Genomic DNA, 19,793 nt, shown 5'->3' on the forward strand with positions numbered 1-19,793 from the left:
CCAGCCAGTGTTGTGTCAAACAAGTAGACGTTTTTGGAATCATTGTTTTATTCATTCGAATTGTATTTATTAATATGATTTAAAATTTATTTAATTAAGTTATAAGGCTGTATATCGAATACTAATCCACTGCATGTACATGTAGTATGCAGTACATGTACATTGCCGCGTACATGAATGCTTGCTGGTGCATGACGCCAGGCTTGCGCTCTATGAATGGGATAATTGTCAACACGTATAACATGAGGTTTACCGTAAGACGAGGTTTTTTGGAGAGTCCCTTCGAGCTTGTATTAAGCATGTTTGACTGTATCCATAAATGCAAATCAGAATTTCCCTTTCCCAAACCTTGAAAATGGCATTTATTTTCATCTCTCTTTAAAAGCCAATTTGGACAAATACTAGGTTGCAGAAGCAATACCTACTATACATGGATTGATACACCTGCATGCTATGACTTACCCACTTCAAATACATTTTTTGGGATTTTAAAAAATTTTTTATTAAAAGTCTGATAAGAAGTACATGTATTAAGTTTAAATGAGCCCAAGAAACATCCCATGACTTCTTTAACAAATTCACAGATACCTAAAACAGTTTAGCCATTCCTACTATTGGTCAAGAACCCAGCCCTCCTTCATCGTCCAAAATCCTTCGGGCGGTTTTGAAGGATTTTGAAGGATTGAGGGTGAATGGCAAAAGTGCATGGCTGATTGCAAAGGATGCCATGAGTTAAGGTCGTGGTTAGACCTTGTGTTGTTGTTGCTTAGTCATGTATAAATTCAGCCTGATATGTCTTTTGAATCAACCGCACTGCTCAAGAATGCCATTCACACTGCCTCAACACAATGACAGGAATTGCCGGAGGATTGTGAAGGATTGATGCAGTAGGCACACCTCCAAGTAACATTTTCCAGAAATTTTGGAGGATTTAGGGAGAATCCAATTTTTTTACCCCCAAATTGGAGGATTCTGGAGGATGGAGGAGATTCCCTAGCAAAAAGGCCGTAGGGGGTTAGGGTCAAATGATTGATAAACACCAGCTGGCTCATTATGTTCTGTGCCACCATAGCAGTACGCACCATGCGTGCCCAAATCTCCATGTAAGGAGATTGGAATACGACTGTTTGTAACAGGCACATGTACCATCACATTGCTAAGAGGCATATTTTAAACAAATGAAGTAAACTTGTTCATCAAAACCATTTCAAACTTGGAATTTTTAAAACCTGTTCTGACTTACTGACTCGAGAGGAATTTATGAATTGGAATAGCAGGTTGGGCATTGTTACAATTAGCACGTAACAATTATTTTCCTTTCAAAGATACATTTCTGTAAAATATGCGCAGAGAGTAAAGATGGGGGTACAACATGTCTATTTCATTCTTCAAGCTGAGAACTTTCTTGTCAGTACAGTTCTCTTGTTTGAGTTAAGTCCGGTACCTTACATTTCAACAAATGCTAGACTTTCTTTTTAAACCTTACTGTTCCTTGAAACTTCTGTCAAGTAAAAAAGGAACAGTTTGTATGGCTATGATTGCACTACACTAAATACCCCCGTACGCGCCCATGGTTGCACGCAACCCTTTAAACAGGAAAAAATTATTTGGTAGCCTTTGGGAAAAATGTAGGCGCCTGCTTTTTTATGAAATTTTAGTAATCATGTGTGCTGAATATTCATGAACATACGTACAAACGTGTAGTACAAATACCTTGTATTTACATCATCCATCCATGCTGTAGAATCATGACCCGGCCTGGCACACGTACATGTATACCACACAATGTGCATATACATGTATGTACGTACACAAGCGCTGATGAGGTAAATCCACGAAATCAAGGGGTTTCAGGCATGGACATTATGACGTCTGTAGTTTCAGCATGTCGCGGGACACCCTGCTACGTAAATCATGCTGACACTCAAAATCACAGCGACACCATTTAATTTCGGAATGAGCTCCATTTCAGGCTTCATTTACGCTGCAGCAGAAATGGAACCCAAGCCACGGTTTATAAAATGGCCCTGGTGTCCGTATACAATGTATCAACAACGTATGGTTAGATCTGGAACTAACCAACACTGCCTCTTTTCCCATGCTTGCAGGCCGTGTGTGTGATCGCAATACATACGGTTACCGGTAGCTTTAAATTCACTATGCGACTTGCGCTGCCATTCATTTACCTTTTCAGCATGAATTTTGAGAACATACAGTAATCATTGCTTTTTTTATTTTTAAGCATACTCAAAATTGTTCAAGTACATTTTTTATGTAGCTTTTAAGCTATCTTAGGCCACAAATGACAACTTTATGGTGAAAATATGATTGTATTGGCAAAAATTTGGTCGCATTTGCAACTGATGTAGGCGTTATTTAAAGCATTGGTGTACGACACTAAATACGCACCCATAGAATACAGTGCAAACTCGGACAGAAAAAGTGCCTGGTGACTCTCAAGGAGAGGTTGACCTGTTTCCATTTGGAAATTCAAGATTATGGCCAGAAGTTCACTTTCCGTTTCAATTTTACCGGGATTAGCCATGCAAATTATTCGCCCTTGTCGAAAACACTTCCAAAATACATGTAGGAGTAAAACTATGCTATCAGCTCTCAGTCTAGCCACCCGCCCCTATGCAAAATAGACCCACAGGTTGGAGGTTTTTGTGAACGAAATACACCGAGTTGGATGCTAGAAGTCCCAAATTCGTGTTTTATAAAAATAAATGATCGCTCCCGATGATGGCACCTCTTTTGTAAAATCCCAATGGGATCACAAAATATTAATGAGTTCATGTGTAGAAATCTACATGTACCCATTTAGAGCAATGCTTCCCCTTAGAAAACAGTGCAAAATTGGAAAGAAATAGCCCATGTAGTGACTTTTAGAAAGAGGTTGGCCTCTTTTCTTTCACTGGAAATTCAAGATTACGACCAGAAGGTCATTTTTCTTTTTTATTTCATGAGGATTAGCTATGCCATTTTGTTTTATTCACCTTGCCCCAAAATGTTCGCCCAAATAAAAGTTAAACTACCCACAACATGCATATCTGAATGTAGCTGCCTGCCGCTTTGGAAAATAGGCCCACAACTTGGGGGTTGTTGTGAACAAAATACCCCAAGTTAGAATCTGCAAATCCCAAATTAGCGAGTCATGGAAATATCTTTAAGATTAGACCCGATTATGGCACCTCTTATTTTAAAGGGATCATGGGATCACAAAATATTAATGGGCTTGCATTTAGAAATCGACCAATTTAGTGGCATGCACCCCTGTGAATTTTTTGGGGTAAAAAGGTTCGAAACTCAGTTTTACATTGTATTCAAATGTAGCCTAGAAAGGCAATTGTCAATCTACCATCAATGAATTTTTAGTCCATGTTCGGCACGCATTGTGCTTGAGAAAAAAGAGAACCTACTAGTAGTGTGTGATTCAGTTCAGGGCTTGTGTTTTTCTTTACATTTGTTACTAACTCAGGTAGCAGAATTAATATTCATAACAAAGAATTAATATTCATAACAAAGAAGGTGCTGCCTCATTTTGACCAGTAAGATAATGGAAATTCCTGGTGGGCGGTCTGGTTCTTTGACATTGCACAGATAATTAGTGCTCACACAGATGACAGTGTGCTGCATGATGTCATTCATCCAAAGGCATTTGCATGTATAACCGTGGCTTCATTAACATGATGACTTGGAAAAGGAGACTAGTCTTTTTTGAGCTGTGTACTGTACACTGGCATCAATTGAAATCATTGCTGCAGCCTCCTCCACTGAAGGTTATACCAAATGAAATGGAAAATCTTTCCAAACTGTGCCATACCAGGAAGAAACCTCTGGATTAGAGATTTTTGGTTGCAGGAAATTTGTTGTTTTATAAAAAACTTGTTCTTACAGTTATACATGTACTGTACCGGTACGTGTACTTTGCCATCTTAGCTAATAAAACCAAGATTGTAACATTTTGACATGTACTGTACTTCTGTCAGAAAGTTCCCTTTAGATTTAATGGATATTCTTTTCCACTCCCAAGCATGCTTTCTGTTCTGAAAACTTGTTACTCTTTTGAAGCCATACAATATTGTATGTACATGTAGGTTATTTTTATTTTCCTAGCAGTTTACATGTATGTACCGGTAGTTAAAATCCTTCTCACTCGGTAAAATTGTAGTCATCACAAATCATGTTACCATGCCCTAAATTGTTGAGCACTCTACTGAGTAGTACATACGTGTACGTGTGTAGTACACCATACATTGTACACATGTCCAGTTGGGCAAACTAGGGACATTCCAAGTACTGGTAAGTTATAAATCATAACTACATATAAGAGCAGTATTCCGTGGTACCAGTAGATGTGTATGTACTGTACATTTTTACAAACATGAACATGTACATGTACTGTACATGTAGGCCCTACATACCATAGGGCAACTGCATAACGTAATACCAGAGGACACATTTCTCAAAATATAAGTTCACCAGTACATGTACAGGTAACTGTGCATGTGCATGCCCAGTTCAAAAAAGTGGAGAAAATAGCATGATAAAATGAACTCATTAGATTAAGATCATGTGTGCTTTTTCATACGAAGGCACATCTTTTAGTCATTTTGTTCCACACGTCTTATAAAGTCCAAGCTTTTAATGAGGTGACCTGCATGCACAAAATGTTACCACCTTTCCTTGTTACTTTAGATACAATGTACAGTACATGTACAAGTGAATTTGCACTTGTTTAGAATTGCACTGTTTCTTCAGCACAGTATTGAATTCAAGAAATCACTTGTTCTATGTTTCAAGGGAAAACAACCACGAAGACATGCATATTCAATTTATCCTTTTTCACACTCCAAGCTAAAATCAACCATTCAGAAATGAGATTACGTAGCATTAGGCGGCTTTACTCCCTCGGCCCCAGAAGTGCAGCATTAGCTGTTTGGCCAATTTCCTGAAGGGCCTTCATTACTGGTCATTGAGCACACACATGGCCGGCCCTACCTAATGAAATTCTGTGCAAGCCAAGGCCAGTGCTTGCCCCCATCTTAGGCTGCCTCATTATTATAATGAATTGGTTTCAATTCAGAAACGAAATGGACCAACCTCAATTTTCATAATGTAGAATTAATATGATTTAAATATGAATATTTTATATTTTGGGGGATGGGAAAGGGCTATGATTTTGCATGAGCATGATCATAAATGAAAATAACACTTTGTGAATTATTGATAATGGCACCAAAGGCCAATAGTCCATTTCAACTCCTGAATGTTGTTGTGTGTACATGTACATACCAGCATTACGTACATGTACATGTGCTCTAGGAATGTATTATTGTACCCTTCAAAAATGCAAACCGTGACTCTTGTATCTGGCATTGTGCTCGTTTGGTAGTGAATAAACATGGGTAGTGCTCAATGAATGATGGACATTCATATTTAGACTTAATACACCGGTACATACACTATACTAGTAGTTGAGAATAGTGCACACATCTCAAATATTGTTTCCAAGAATGCAGTACTTATAATGACATCCATTGCAACTTGTTTAGCACACAGGTTCGTCCAGTGTAGTGTACACTTGCATGCATGCAGACATGTATGTACATGTACATGTACGTGCCAACTAAAAAGTTCTTGTTGAGTTCTTGTGTTCATGCATGTGCACCCTTATTCACTGTGCTGTTCATATAGGCCTTCCTAGTACTGTACATGTACCTGTACACTTACGAAAGTGCATCATAATGTACATGTACACTGTACGCATACACTACATGTACATGTATGCAGTGCATGTACTGTACTTCCCACTTGCATCTCTTGATCTTTCTCTGTCATTGACATCAGAGAAGCACGAAGTGAGGGATGACTTCCTGGTATTGCAACAATCAAAACTCGGGGTGCCTATACAGGTACATGTACATGTACAGTGCTTGACTGGAGTCAACTTATTCTCTGAAGTCATTTGTAAAATGTTTTGAGTAATGCAACAGCTGTTCTTCAGACTGAAATATTCAAGTTAAAGACGTTTAAGGGTGTAAACTGTACTTTGAAGACTGTTGATGATTTAATAGTTAATTTTGCAAAGGTTTTTTGTTTTCCCCAACAAGACATCATGGGAAATCCCATGTTGTTTAATATACAAACAGTGACAGAGACATATCCGCCATGCACAGTGGGCGAACTTGAGGAATAGTGCATTGCACTGACAGTTTATCCATTGTTTATCCAAAGAAGCATACAAATGTCCATGCATGATTGTGTGAAATGCAGCAGAGAGAAACCTAAATATACATGTACAACAACATGACGTCACGCTTTGTTTCCATGTGCGCTTAGCTATGGCAGGGAATTGGGAGAATATCCACTGAGTCTCTATTGGAAAGTGCATTTGTAAACAAAGAATGACGTCACTGAAGTCTGTTGATGCTACCTGGTAGATAACTTGTACCGGTATGTGTGACTATGTATTCATGTACATGTATGATGCAGTTATTAATTCACCAATTAAAATTCAATTTCTGTTCAGTGTTGCATTTTAAGCATACTTGTATTGGTCAGAGATGACAAAAATTGCTGAAGTTGTTGTTGAACTCGTTAACTCGTTTTGTGCATAAATGTTGGGTACGAGTATGGCAACAGAATGAACAGGTGTAAGTAATGTGTGTCATTGATTCAGAGATTACACAGATAATTTAAGTGATATCATTTTTCTGGGAGGCCTAGCTTATTGGGTAGTGAACACCACTGGTTTTTTGTCGTAATTTCACAAGATTGGCTGATTACGGTGTGTGATATTCACTGCAACTTACATTCCACTGACTTGATTCATGTTTGAGTCAACTCCTTTTTGAAAAATAAAAAAAAAAGTGGCATTTTCAATGCTTAAATTGAAGGTCTTATAATTTATCTTGCATAAAATCTATGGATTACAGGGCATTGGTAGTATAAGCAAACAACATCTGCAGGGTCAGGGTAGGAAACAGGCATGACATTTTCTCATTCCCTTAAAAAGGAGCAGTTCAAAGGCTGAGAATTTACCTTGGAGTAATGCGCCTCTTCGACAATGTACCGGTAGCATTGTGGATTGAGGCCCATTGCCTGACCAGACACTGGGGAGGGGTTGTGAAACCCAAAAGTGGAACTTTTGGCACTGTGAATACGTAGTTTTAGACAAAGGCCTATCACTGTGCTTTTTAACAAGTTGCATGTTTGTCGCGAACCAAAGGATGCATGTAAGACTTGTATACTTCAATATGCACGGCGTTTTGTAGATGGGTCTGGTATGAATTTGCTCGTCACCCAGCGCCCTGAATCTGGTGCTGGGTGACGAGTGAATGATATGAACGTTATTATTAACATATCTGAGAAAATCCCACAAAAACTTCCAGATGTTCTATAAAATTGATAAATTCTAGTAAAGAATTATTACCTCTTCTCACCTAATTAAAAAATGTAAAAAGAAAAAATTTACATATTTTTGGGCGCATGATTTTAAAAAGTTCATTTTGTACTTCGGAAAAAAAAAATCAGAAAATCTGGCCAAAATAAAATTTCATTGGAACTTTGTAGGGGAATATGAAATCGACATTTCTGAATCAGAATGTTTGGAGTTTGATTAAATTTCACTTTTCTTGAGATGGGAGGTGAAATGTTGCTCCATACATAATTGTTAGAAGTGAAAATTCAAGGATCCCAACAGTAGGGTCCGCACCACTGCACTGCAGTGCGTGAACGAGTGTTGTCATTAAACCAAAACTTTTTCAAATGCTCAAAATTACCAATTTTGGTGGGCTGGATTAGTGTCCTTGCTAGATGGGCCATGCAGCAGTTCTTTCTTTTTAACAGTAAACAAATTACCAGTGAAATAACAAGCAACAGAGATAACACAACTGTAAAAGACGGAAATGAACAAAGGGCACCACACGTCAGTTCACGTCAGTTTACACGTCAATGAAAGTCGAAAAATTCCATTCTTATAGTTGATTTACTAATAATTATAAGCAAAGAAGAAATTTTGTCCGAAACACAGGAGGTTGAACGTATGGAAATTATACTTTTTGTTGACGAAAATCCCTTTCACCATTCTGCTCGGAACAGCCACCATATTGGGATTATACAGTTATGCTCTAGGGGTGATTTGGAATTCTTCACGTTTAGAAAATCCTTTCCTTAAATAAAAGCTAACTTCACACTGATCCAATTTATTTCCACTTTACACCTTACATTCAGCTTCCTATGATTTCAGTTCACAATGCTTTTGGTAAATTTCTGTCCGTATATTTTAAGCTGCTTTTGAGTTTACCCGTTTATTAATGGAGACTTTCACAACATCTGCAAACACTACACAGAAGAAAATTGACACCTGTTGAAGAATGTGATGTTCGAAAAGAAATGAACTCTTTCACGATGGTCAGCCGACCTTCATAAAAAAGAGGACAAAGTTTCTATTTGCTCGAAAACTACAGCATCCAGGGCGGAAATATTTTGCAGATTGATTGAGGCTGTTATGAACTTTCTAGTAAGATATTTCAGTATTATATGGTAGTCCGATTTGGGTGATTTTACCAATGGTGTACACTACCTTTAAGTGTGTAGCCATTGGTGCCACTGACCTTACTGATTGATTCCTTGGTTAGTGACACCTTGAGCCCTTGAAGAAAAAGGAAAAGGTTTGAGTTACAGTACACATACATGTAGTCATCTGAGGTTTATGAACAAATAACCATTGAATCTGGTAAGCCTCAAGGTTTATTTTTTTAGGGGGGTGTTTGTTGTTTGTGGTTTTTATGTATCTACATGTACATAACGCAAAGTGGCTAATGTACACAAGTACATGTATTTGCCAACTTTTTGTTCAACCATTTATTCCTGCAAAGTTTGTGGAATGTCATGTCTGTTGACAGCTTTCATGTACATGTATATTAATTCCATGGGGATCAGATTGATCAGATGGCATTGTAACTGTAAAGTTCATTTGTCATTGATCCAGTTTTGTTTCCATTTAATAGCATCAGGTTTTTGCCAATGTGAGTGTTCCTGGAGGTCAAATGTACGGTATCTATCGATATTCTGCAGACTCATGGATTTCATGTGATTACTACATGTGCATATACAGGGACTAATATTGGAACTGCCGAAGAGGTTGCCATCAAGTTAGAATGTGTCAAGTCCAAGCATCCCCAGCTCCATATAGAGAGCAAGTTCTACCGCATGATGCAGGGAGGTGGTGAGTTTCCCTCTTTCTGCTTTCCCCTTGACAAATGCCCAGCACTTTGTCGAAATAGTGTGCCACTTGTACCATTTGTGGTATTCACACAGCAAAGTTGTTGTGCAGTTGTGCTATGCACTGGTCCGCTGTTGATTAAACTTAGCTTAGCTCAGCTACAAAAATAAGAAAAAAAATTAACAGCTGCTTTTACAGTAGCTATCTGTATAGAGTTTTGTAAGTCGGTGGACAGGTAAAATTTTTCCAGCTCGTGATTTTGAAATTAGTGTTCTGATATACACGTACATGTATATATTTTTTGCATTGGATGGGAACTTGGGAAGACATGTGTAAAGCAATATATATAACGCTGTAACAGGTTATTGTAAGTCGCAGAAATTGCAGACAAGCACTTGAAATTGTGTGAAAAGTGTCATAACATACTCTTTGATTCATGCAGTAAAATATACATGTATGTACTTTAGGCATGTCTTTAAACATTTGACAGGCCTTGATCTTGGCACTAGACCGACATATAGTTTATTAAAAAACTAGTAAAATGCATTCTTTACCTTGCCCGGCATGCTTTTAAAGAACACCTACATTGCACATGTACATTTGTACAGCTGAATAAAACAAAAGTTAAAAATGCTGATATGCTGATTATACATGTATGTGCTGTGTATTATTAATTGTAACAGTTTTGAATCCTCCAATTTTAAAGTTTCAAAATTGTTAGCATTGCTCCACTGCAGCAGTTGAAAAAATTTAGTTCAAAAAAGACATTCAAAGTTAGTCTTACCGTAGAGGAAGGACACAGAAGGAGTTACAACTCTGGCACTATGGACATACCGGGCATGCCAGAAAGCGGCAATTGGCCAGATGTTATAGCCTGGGCAGTTCAAACTCTTATGTCCTTCCTCTATGGTTTTACTTAAAGGGTTACAGAAATAGAAAATATTTAGTTCCATGAAGTATTTCAAAATAACAATGAATATGTAACTATTTCAAAAACATCATAAATTTAATGTTTACCCATTAATTGTGACTGCAAATGAATAAAAGATCCTGCATTTCCCCGCCCACAAAAAAACCTCCTTTTGGCGGTTCGCGATCCCAGTTTTCTATTTCTGTAACCCTTTAACAATGTCCAGTGGGCTAGTGAAACTTCCTGCAGGCCAGTGCAAAAATAGTTAACTTGCCTGGCAGGTCGAGGCTTGATTTGAGAAGTTGTTGTGTTGTTTGTGCTTACTTGTGTACATTGACAAAGCCTTCCATTTCCTCTTCAAATCCAAACGAGAAAAGACTCGCAACTAGTCCTTTCAAAGTGATTTATATTTTGTCACTTGTGCCTCCGGACAAAGTAGAGCGATTGATAGTGAAATATGGTTACATGTACTGATACAAAAATAAGATCTTTCTATGCTGAATTACATGTATTCCGCCATACTGAAACCCAGAAACTGTTTCTGTTTGCCTTTACTGAAGTGTAGAGCATGAAGGTGAGATTGCTTTTGCTTTTACAGGTTGAAACTTACTGTGTTTAGTGGCTAGCTGAACAACACTCAGTTTGAATACCTTTGCATACGTACCGTTATTTCATTGTTTCTTAATATTTTGACCGAGTCTCTCATGGTGAATGAACTCACTGCAAAGCACTGCTCCAAATTGATCTGAATCAGTTCAAGGTGCAGTATGTACATGTACTTATAACGAGTCTTTGTATTGTACCGTACAGTGATTTTGCCACAAATTTGCAAATTTTTTTTATCTCCATCCAACATTCAGTTTCTGCATTGTAACTCATCAGATTTTAATTGGCTAATAAAATAAGACAACTCCAGTTGTTGGAGATAATGTTTTATTGACTCATTTACCAGTACAACCCATTCTTAATCTTTCACTCAATTTCAGAAAGTTTCAATCACAACTCGAGAGTGGGTTGTTGACTCCATACTGCTCTTGCATTCAGCGGCACCCACTCAGTCCAAAATGTTTTGGACCTTGGCTGCTCTGTATGTTGTCTGGATAAGCACAATGCTTGTTGAGCCTGATTGCCTCCTGGCTGCCTGTGTCCTTTGTTGAAGCAGGCGCCTTGAAAACGTCTAATGCTAAAGATGTTTAGTCATGTACATAATTCAACCTGTACTTGGGGCTCTGCCCTCTTCAGGCCACAAATGATCCCAGTTGCTGTCTGGGTTTGGAGGGTGCAGCAGGGGTTGCTCCCTATTGTTCATTGTGGGAGAACTGGTTTCATGTTGAAAAATAACTGGAAGGCTAGTGATTCATTATTGTCTGAAACACTGATCAGGGTAGGGCAAGTGTATGTCCCTTCCATACATGTCACGCACATACATGCACAACTTGGTTTTGGAAATAACCATTCCAAAGTACGATATTTCCCCTGTCTAGTGTTTGAGGACTTGTGTTCATGTAAATGCTAACGTTTCAGTTCCAAATGGGTTTGGAGATTATCTCCTTGAACTGAGCTCTCTTTGTATACCCACATTTGCAAAACTGACTACTGATAAATCTCATCGAATTGAAGACACAGTCATCATGCTGTGATTACATGGCCATCAGTTTTGCCATAAAAAAAGAGAAAGGTTCTTTGTGTTATCAGGCTGGATATTTGGAGCAGGTGTTGACTTTGGTGTCTGCTTAGGTATTTTTAATTTGAAAAAATCTCTACAGAGCTTTACATACATGTACCATATGTATACATGTACAATTGTACTTTAAAGAGGAAGTATTTTGTAAGTTTACGGTACTGGATTCTACACCTTTGAGGCTGCAGCATAAAATGTCGTTCATTTCCTATATTTCTTATTTACCAATAATTTATGCACTCTTTATACCTGTACGTGTACTGTACCTGTGGATTTGTGACCTTACATGTGCAGCTGTAACTACTGAACACTTACATGTACATGTATGCGCACATAAATTTCTGTGTACCAGAATGACATACATGTAACTCCTGTTGCTAAAATACTGTAGGTTCTTTCAACTGTGGTTATTTTGGTCAGCTATCAAGTCTTTGCTCTTTTCGTCATGAGCACCTTTTGTTTCAGAACGACACAATTTTGCACTAATGTGCTTCTTTCCCACATGAGCTGTACATATACCGGCACACTTACTAGTGCATGTACAAATCAGATGATCAAAATGAACTTGTGATAGCCAAAAATTATGAGGTCTTGATGAAACACCTATATTTTCAAACATTTAGTTAGTACAGTACACTCATGTACAAACAGTTGAACATTGAACAGGAATGTTTGTGGACACTACCGTATGCACAGAATTAATGCATTTTCACAGTACACATACGGTGCATGTAAATGTCCTTTGTATCCCATTCACACATACCGTACATGTATATCGCATTCAGCATCCATGTATTTAGTAAAAGCAGCACATGGGCTCAATGTACTGTCCGATGGGTAAAACGCAAACATGTTAACATGCCCATTAGACATGCCAGTGTTCATGTACATCATATGCAAAATGTATCGTACATGTATGCTTAATGTACATTGTTTGGAATCCGACTGATCTCTTGGGAGCTTAAAGATCATTTTACTGTACCCCCTGCCCCCTTGTTCACCAGGAATCAGCTGTTTTGGAGCCACTGCGCCGAAGGAGAATCTTTCATTTGCCCCCCTCCTCCTAAACAATGACACTTTCTTTGTGTTTTAAGAGTTTAATCCAAAGCACAAAACTTGCAGATTCCTGACTGTGCATAAAAAGTAAGGATCATGTCCATTGTGCTTATTCGTTTTGTTGTATTGCTAATGGTGCTGTGGGTATTCAAGAAGAAACTCATCTTTGTTTGGGCAGACCTCTTACCTTTGTAACCTTATTGTGGGCACAAGTATGTATTGAAATATTGATAATGGTATACATGTACCAGAACCTTGTCAATGATTAATCAAGAAATTTATGTTCTTTACATAACAGTCGTCTCACTGGGATCTGTTCCATGTGCAGTTGTATTGCACTGCATTGAACATGTACTCATAATTTATGCTCATAAGCATTACAAAGAATCAGAAATTACATGTACTTGTACGTATGTAGTTTCATGTTCTTGAACATGTACATGTACATGTACATGTAACACATTGATTCTACTACGCTGCTGTATGACGTACCGGTAGTACAGTACATGTACATGTAGTTGACCATTGTGGTTGTACAGGCATTGATGTACATGTACATGTCAGTTGACATACAGTACATGTACTGTACGTGCTACTTTGATTCTGCAGCTTAGGTGGGGATACTATAGTACCGATAGGTTCAAGGTGATTCTCATTAAGGACCATCAATTTGACAGTGAAAGCCAAGATGTTGTACTCAGTCTTATGTACTTGTACACACAACTGCTGAAAAAAGGAGTAACTCAAACTAAAAATCAGCCTGTGAAGTGATTAGGGATTACATACATGTACATGTGTCTTCTGCTTTTCGAAGAGCCAACTTCCCCAACTGTTCACCATTCTCAAGTAGATTTCTCCCAATATTAACTGGATGATTGAGTCATAGAGTCATATCAGAGTTACATACATGTACATGTAGCTGCCATGGCTACTGAAAATCCTTCACTCCCTGACAGGCACAGCAAGTAATGATATGTGGGCATCCATTTCCTTATCTCAGGAAGAAGTGTATGATTTTCTTACATGTACATGTGTAGTGTACATGTATGTATGCACTTGTACGCGGGTCTTTATTTTAATATGGGAGCCAATGTGTATTTTAGGGACATCACAATTATCATGAACATTTAAAGTAAGACCAGTTTCACTTTCCCTTTTAACTTTCATATGTATTTGTCAATTAATGTGTGTTGATTACATTCAGTTCATTAACATTAAAAAAAGTTCATTTACACAATAATTGCAAGGGCAAAACCTCATCGTTCCTCACTGTTTTTTCGGTATTTAGTGTGACATTTTTGAAGACCTGTTTCATATGACATTTCATACCACTGGCAAAACACATCGTTTATTTTCTAACTATCCTATCAACAGAAAAGTAAATTATGATATCGGATAAATCTCCAAATAAAATTCATTTTAATTGAGAATACAGGTGCCGTCATAATCTGATATAACAACGTAACTTTTCGTTCCTCCACTTGTTACGAAGTGAAAATCATTTTTGGCTGTTAAAAACAAACAAAAAGCTGTTGCAAATCATTTTGAAAACCTTAACTATCAACTCTAAGTCATCCCCAAAATATCTCCTACTAACTTGTGTCTGAGATGATTCCAAACATTTTTGAAGATATCCCTGTCAATTCTCGTAAAAAAATATTTTAGTTACTCACAAAATCATTACGTTGTAAACAAAAAACTTTGTGCAACTTCCAACGTTCGCCTGAGTCGGGATCATATTGCAAGCCTGCATGCGCTGTCACGTGATTGTCACATGACACAAACATGCCAGGTTCCCGCCATTCTTTCATTGTCGAGAAATTTCGATTGAAGTTTTTGTTACTCGCATGTTACGCTGTGACAAAAAGTTACAGGATGCGGGTTTCTTCTCAAGACATGAAGGTAAAATTTACCAGAAACTCAACATATACAGGAGCAGGATAGCCACTTAAAACTCACAAAAAAAAATGAGCAGAATGGAAGAAAGGAAACACATTTCCCCTTCGAATCAGAAATGCATGTCGTCGAGCTGGAAGTCGCCATTTTACATTTTGCGAGTTTACCTGTATCTAGTGTCCGTTAACGATGTCATGACATGCTGGCCTAGCGGTCCATTCACAGCGTGCTGTGTCAAGTCAGTAAACGTGCGCCGGCGACTGTCTTATGAGCGGCGGAACGTTCAGTGGCAATGACCACATGGAAACAGTGCAATGCACATTACACCTCTCAGGAAACAGTCACCGGCGCGTGTGTGCCGCGCTGGCCGACTCGGCATGCTGGTGCTATTTTGTGAATGGTCCGCTAGGCCGGCACGCTGTGACGTCATCAACAACATTAGCATACAGCTCAAATCACAAAATTGGACGTGGGGATTTTGTTGAAATTTTTGGCATAAATGCTTCGTGATATCAAACTTTCTTCACATTCCACTCGATTAAAATGTGAACCAGCATCTAAGTATGTACATGTATCTCTGTAACTCCGAATTCTTTGAAATTTTCTTCATTATCCAGTAAACACAGAAGTTAGGTTTTTAACTTTCAAGTAGGCCAGTGGGTGCGTGACAAGTTTGACAGTCCAACCTTGTTAATAACAGCACTTTAAATACAAGATTCTCCTTTAACAAGAATTCTTTTTTAGCCCCAATCCTTAGTTCTTCTACATTTTCATTACAAAAGGTTTCGTTTTTTATTCACTAATGTTGAACCCACTGCAATATGTGCAATGCTTGGTGACAATTGTAATGCTTTATGACATCAAAATTGCTTTGCACTAATTCCCATACATTGGAAATATGGACAGGTTTTAGAGTATTTTTGTATCCCTAATTTATTTGAGATCACTATTCATTGACTGCAGACATGAAATGTTGTTGCCATTGTTACAACAAACTCTAATGTAGTTCCCAGTGTAAATTAATGTTTGTATTGTGACAGTTTTCCCACGTGTAACAGAGAAACCAGTTTCTCTGTTACATGTACATGTGAAATGAGTCATAAAGCTCTTTAAACTAAAAACTTCAAAACACTTAATGTTTCTAGCAAAGGTGCACAAGCTAAATGGCATGCTTACCTATGAGCTGTGCCATATATTTGCTATTTAAGCAACTCTGTGTTAAACCAAACAAAACTTTCCAAAATGATTTAAAAAACAGTCAAAAAGTGAATTTTGGGGGAAAATGTTTGCTCATTTTTATGCCGCCTGAAACCCTATCCAGAAAAAAAACAACTTGTGATGAGAATATATGGTATGTACACAAAACAAAATTGGCAACAGTTGAAAAGAAACCTTTACCAACCAAAAATGACATGCATAGAACCATCAGATTTGGTTTCTCTGTTACACGTCAAATAAATTCCTGCACCACTGCACAAATTATGTACACGTCAAGTAGTTATTCAAAGCAAAAATCATTTCCATTTATTGCATGTATGTATTATCAATTACATATCAACAAGTTTTGATTTGGTTTAGATAATTTTGAAATTTTGACCACCATGTCACTCATTTGGCCCCCTATTTAAGAGAAAGACCCACATCTACATGTACAGTGTAATGCAAAGGCAGTGATTTCAGGAGATGGAGTTAAAAATTCAAGAACATATCAGCATTAGACTGTTTTAATCTAAAGGTTATATGTACATGTACTGTACCAGCTTCATAGTATGTCTGATTTTGATATCTACCAGTAGTTTTCATAAAATCTTCATTTCTTCCTTCCCCAAATACAGTACTTACATTTGTACATGTACATTTTAGAATTACATAAGATTTACTGATATTATATGTATGTATTATGTGCATATTATACCACTGTACGTGTACTGTAAATGATACACGCAGGCAGTTTTGCAGAATAAGAATAACAGTGTGTGTTTAACTGAAAAGTACCGGTACATACCGGTACATGTAACATGGGAATGTACATAAGGTAATGTACATGCACATGTAACTGCTTGCAAGAAAAATGTACGTGCTGGTACCGGTGCTGGTAGTCTTGAAGTCCATGTACCCTGTATACAGAATATAAATGTACATGTACAGTGTACGGTAGTGTGTGGTGGGAATGCGTATTGGTTACCATACATCTGCATGTACGGGTACATGCATGGTTGATGATTTTTCCAACTTCTTGTACCAGGGATACCCTGTACATTTTTGTTGCCGATGTAGGGATCCAAGGTGTTTTGTACCATGGAACTCATGGACCCCTGTTACAGCCTGTACCCAAGGTCATGTTAATGCACCCCAGGGGAAACAATTAACCTTTCAACTGTGGGAAAGATCAAGGTAATGTACTGTACATGTACATGTATCCCTTGGGGTAAATCACTCACGTACCACGGCAAACATTTGTCATGTTCTCACGATTCAATGAATGTTTTTGCGGTATATCTTGTGATGGATTCTTGACCGAGGAAACATCCTCAATCTATTTCCATGATATAACAAACCAGTATGTATGCGTAACATTACATGCATAACGTGAACAATCCCTTGTGCATGTACAGTACCAATATAGTACATGTATGTGTACTGGTTTCAAGTACACACTGTCTACCTGCAGTTCAAGTGTTGCCTGCAGGCCTGTGTGCAGTGTTCTATCAAGTGCATAAATGTACTTGTACCCATTCTTTCACATGTTGTACATGTATATGCATGTATATATGCACACATAATATTTGATTTTGTTTATTTTAAGTGTACCATGTGCATGTAGTTTGTGTATGGCTATACCATTTTTGTATCTAATGCACCGCACCGGTACACCAGCATCTACAGTATGTAACTCACTAACTGAGACACTTGTTGATAATTGTTTCATTCATTGTCCAACTTGGATTTGCGTACATGTACAATGTACTCTTCCATGTTCCAGTGAGAAGTGAATTATGAATACATGTACTGTACATGTACATGTATGGACTACAGAGGGATGAAAATATGTATTTCTTGTACTTGCTGTATGTGCTTGTATGAGAATTACATTTTGTGTCACTGCATGGATACATGTTGAGCTGTTACACTGTACATGCACAGTACGTGTATGTACCTACTTTGATGTACATGTACATGCACACATGTAATACAGGTACTGTACGCAGTCATCCCTGAGCCACTATTGCAAAAACTGTCTAAGAATGTGATCTACAGTAACCTATCCAGTGACCCGTTGTGTGACACCAAACAAAGGGACTTGCCCACAGCGTAGAGCAAGGAATGAATGAGTCACCCAAGTTGTTTTTTGTTGTCCAAAGCAAACTTAATCTGCTTTAAAAAAAGACAACACAGTGCAGCCAGTTGAGGGGACAAGTTAGTACTTGTGTGGACTTGCATTTTGGTACTCTTTAATACTATCAAAGTTCATATTTACAAATGAAATACTTTGGTATGTGTACATGAAGCTTTTTGCTAAGTTTTCTGAGCCTTTTATTTAGAAAACCTCACAGTTAACACTGTTTTTAATTAACAGCCCTGATTAGGCAACAGATACAGTGCTCTTTTTTTTATTTAGTTACTGTATTAAGTTTGAACCAGTTTCAATGATTTTGTGAAAATCCAGTGAAAGCTGATCATTTGGGGCCCTCACAGTGAAGGAGACAATGAGGAAATGTTTAGTTTTAAGAGGTGGGAGGAAAACCCACGTACTGGTACATGTACATGTACATTATCTTCCTAAAGAAACCCCTTAAAATCAGGTGAGGACTGAAATCCAGTCAACATGTTTACCTACCGGTATATTGGGATTATGAACCCAGGTTGCAGAGATGGAAGACAAGGAAAGAGCCACAACATGTATGCCAATCTGGGTCCCCTTAAAAGAGCCACCAAGTTTAAAATTTACATCTAGGAGAACATCGAGATACCGGTACTTTTGCATTGTGACTGTTAATTTGACTGACTTAAGTGTACAGTATTGTGAAGACACTGCTTTTGAGAATGTCCATGCACTTGTATCCTTTCAGAGTACATGTATGTCTACAAGTTGAAGGGTCATTCTGTAAATTTTGGGTCCAATAGTGTGATAGTTTTCATGTCCCTTTACACCTAACCTGTGTCATTTGACAAGGAAATATCACTGAAATTGATTTCAAACTTTCTATTTGTTTGGCAGGTATTTGAATTAATTCATCACTTTGGGAAGTTAGAGAATGTGTTCTGAACTTACACAGTCATATGTCAAATGTGACAGGGATGCTAAAAAAAATCGGACCCCTAATTTATAGAAATAGAATGACCCTGAACACATTTTGAGCCTTTGACTCGTCAAGGAAATTATGTTCATGCTAACTGTTTGTTGTTTAACTTATTGAACATCCAATATACCGGTACATGACAGTGATTTACCGTACATTGCACATGTACAATATGTAGACTGGCATTAGCACTGCCAGGTTCTTACAAATTGCAGTTAAGTCTCCTTATGTATATGTGATATACCATGAATTTATCTTGCTATGAAGATGTGGATTTTTATCTACTGGTACAGGCCAGTGCCGTGCATGCATGCAGGGCTAGCAGTGTGTTCCATATAAGAAAAGCCATTTGTTCATGGTGATTGTGCAGTCTCCCCCATGTGTACATGTACTGGTACAATGGCTTGAACTCTTTGTGGTGATTTAGCAGCTGATGGACTTCACATGCGGTAGTGTCAACCAGCGTGACCTGAAAGTGACCTTTGGTGGTGGCGTCTCTGAGGGAGGAGGGATGGAGGGAGAGTTAAACACTAAATGGGTCAGGGGACACATTGGTGTTTTTAGAATGCTTTGAAGCTTTCCTGATTGGCAAGTCAAATTTCACAGGAACTGAATGTGCCTCTTGAAGCCCACTGGCAGAAATCCCACCAGAGCAGTACAGGAGATTGCATGACTTTGACTCATATTCCATTACTAGTACTCATTCCTGTTGTTTTGGTC

At 38.0% G+C, this 19,793-nt stretch overlaps 1 protein-coding gene across 3 annotated transcripts in view; it reads left to right on the top strand.

Annotated features, from left to right (window-relative positions):
- The window catches only part of LOC110973754 (casein kinase I-like), a 45,092-nt gene that overhangs the window by 2,330 nt on the left and 22,969 nt on the right, over positions 1–19,793 (top strand). For all 3 annotated transcript variants that reach the window (XM_022224831.2, XM_022224829.2, XM_022224830.2), the window contains exon 3: positions 9,122–9,232. In XM_022224831.2, the coding sequence (XP_022080523.2) occupies positions 9,122–9,232 (111 nt within the window). The remainder of the gene's footprint in view (positions 1–9,121; positions 9,233–19,793) is intronic.

Source organism: Acanthaster planci, linkage group LG07 (assembly GCF_054643075.1).
Source record: "Acanthaster planci isolate LZ-2023a linkage group LG07, COTS_SCS, whole genome shotgun sequence".
Taxonomy (NCBI): Eukaryota; Metazoa; Echinodermata; class Asteroidea; order Valvatida; family Acanthasteridae; genus Acanthaster; species Acanthaster planci.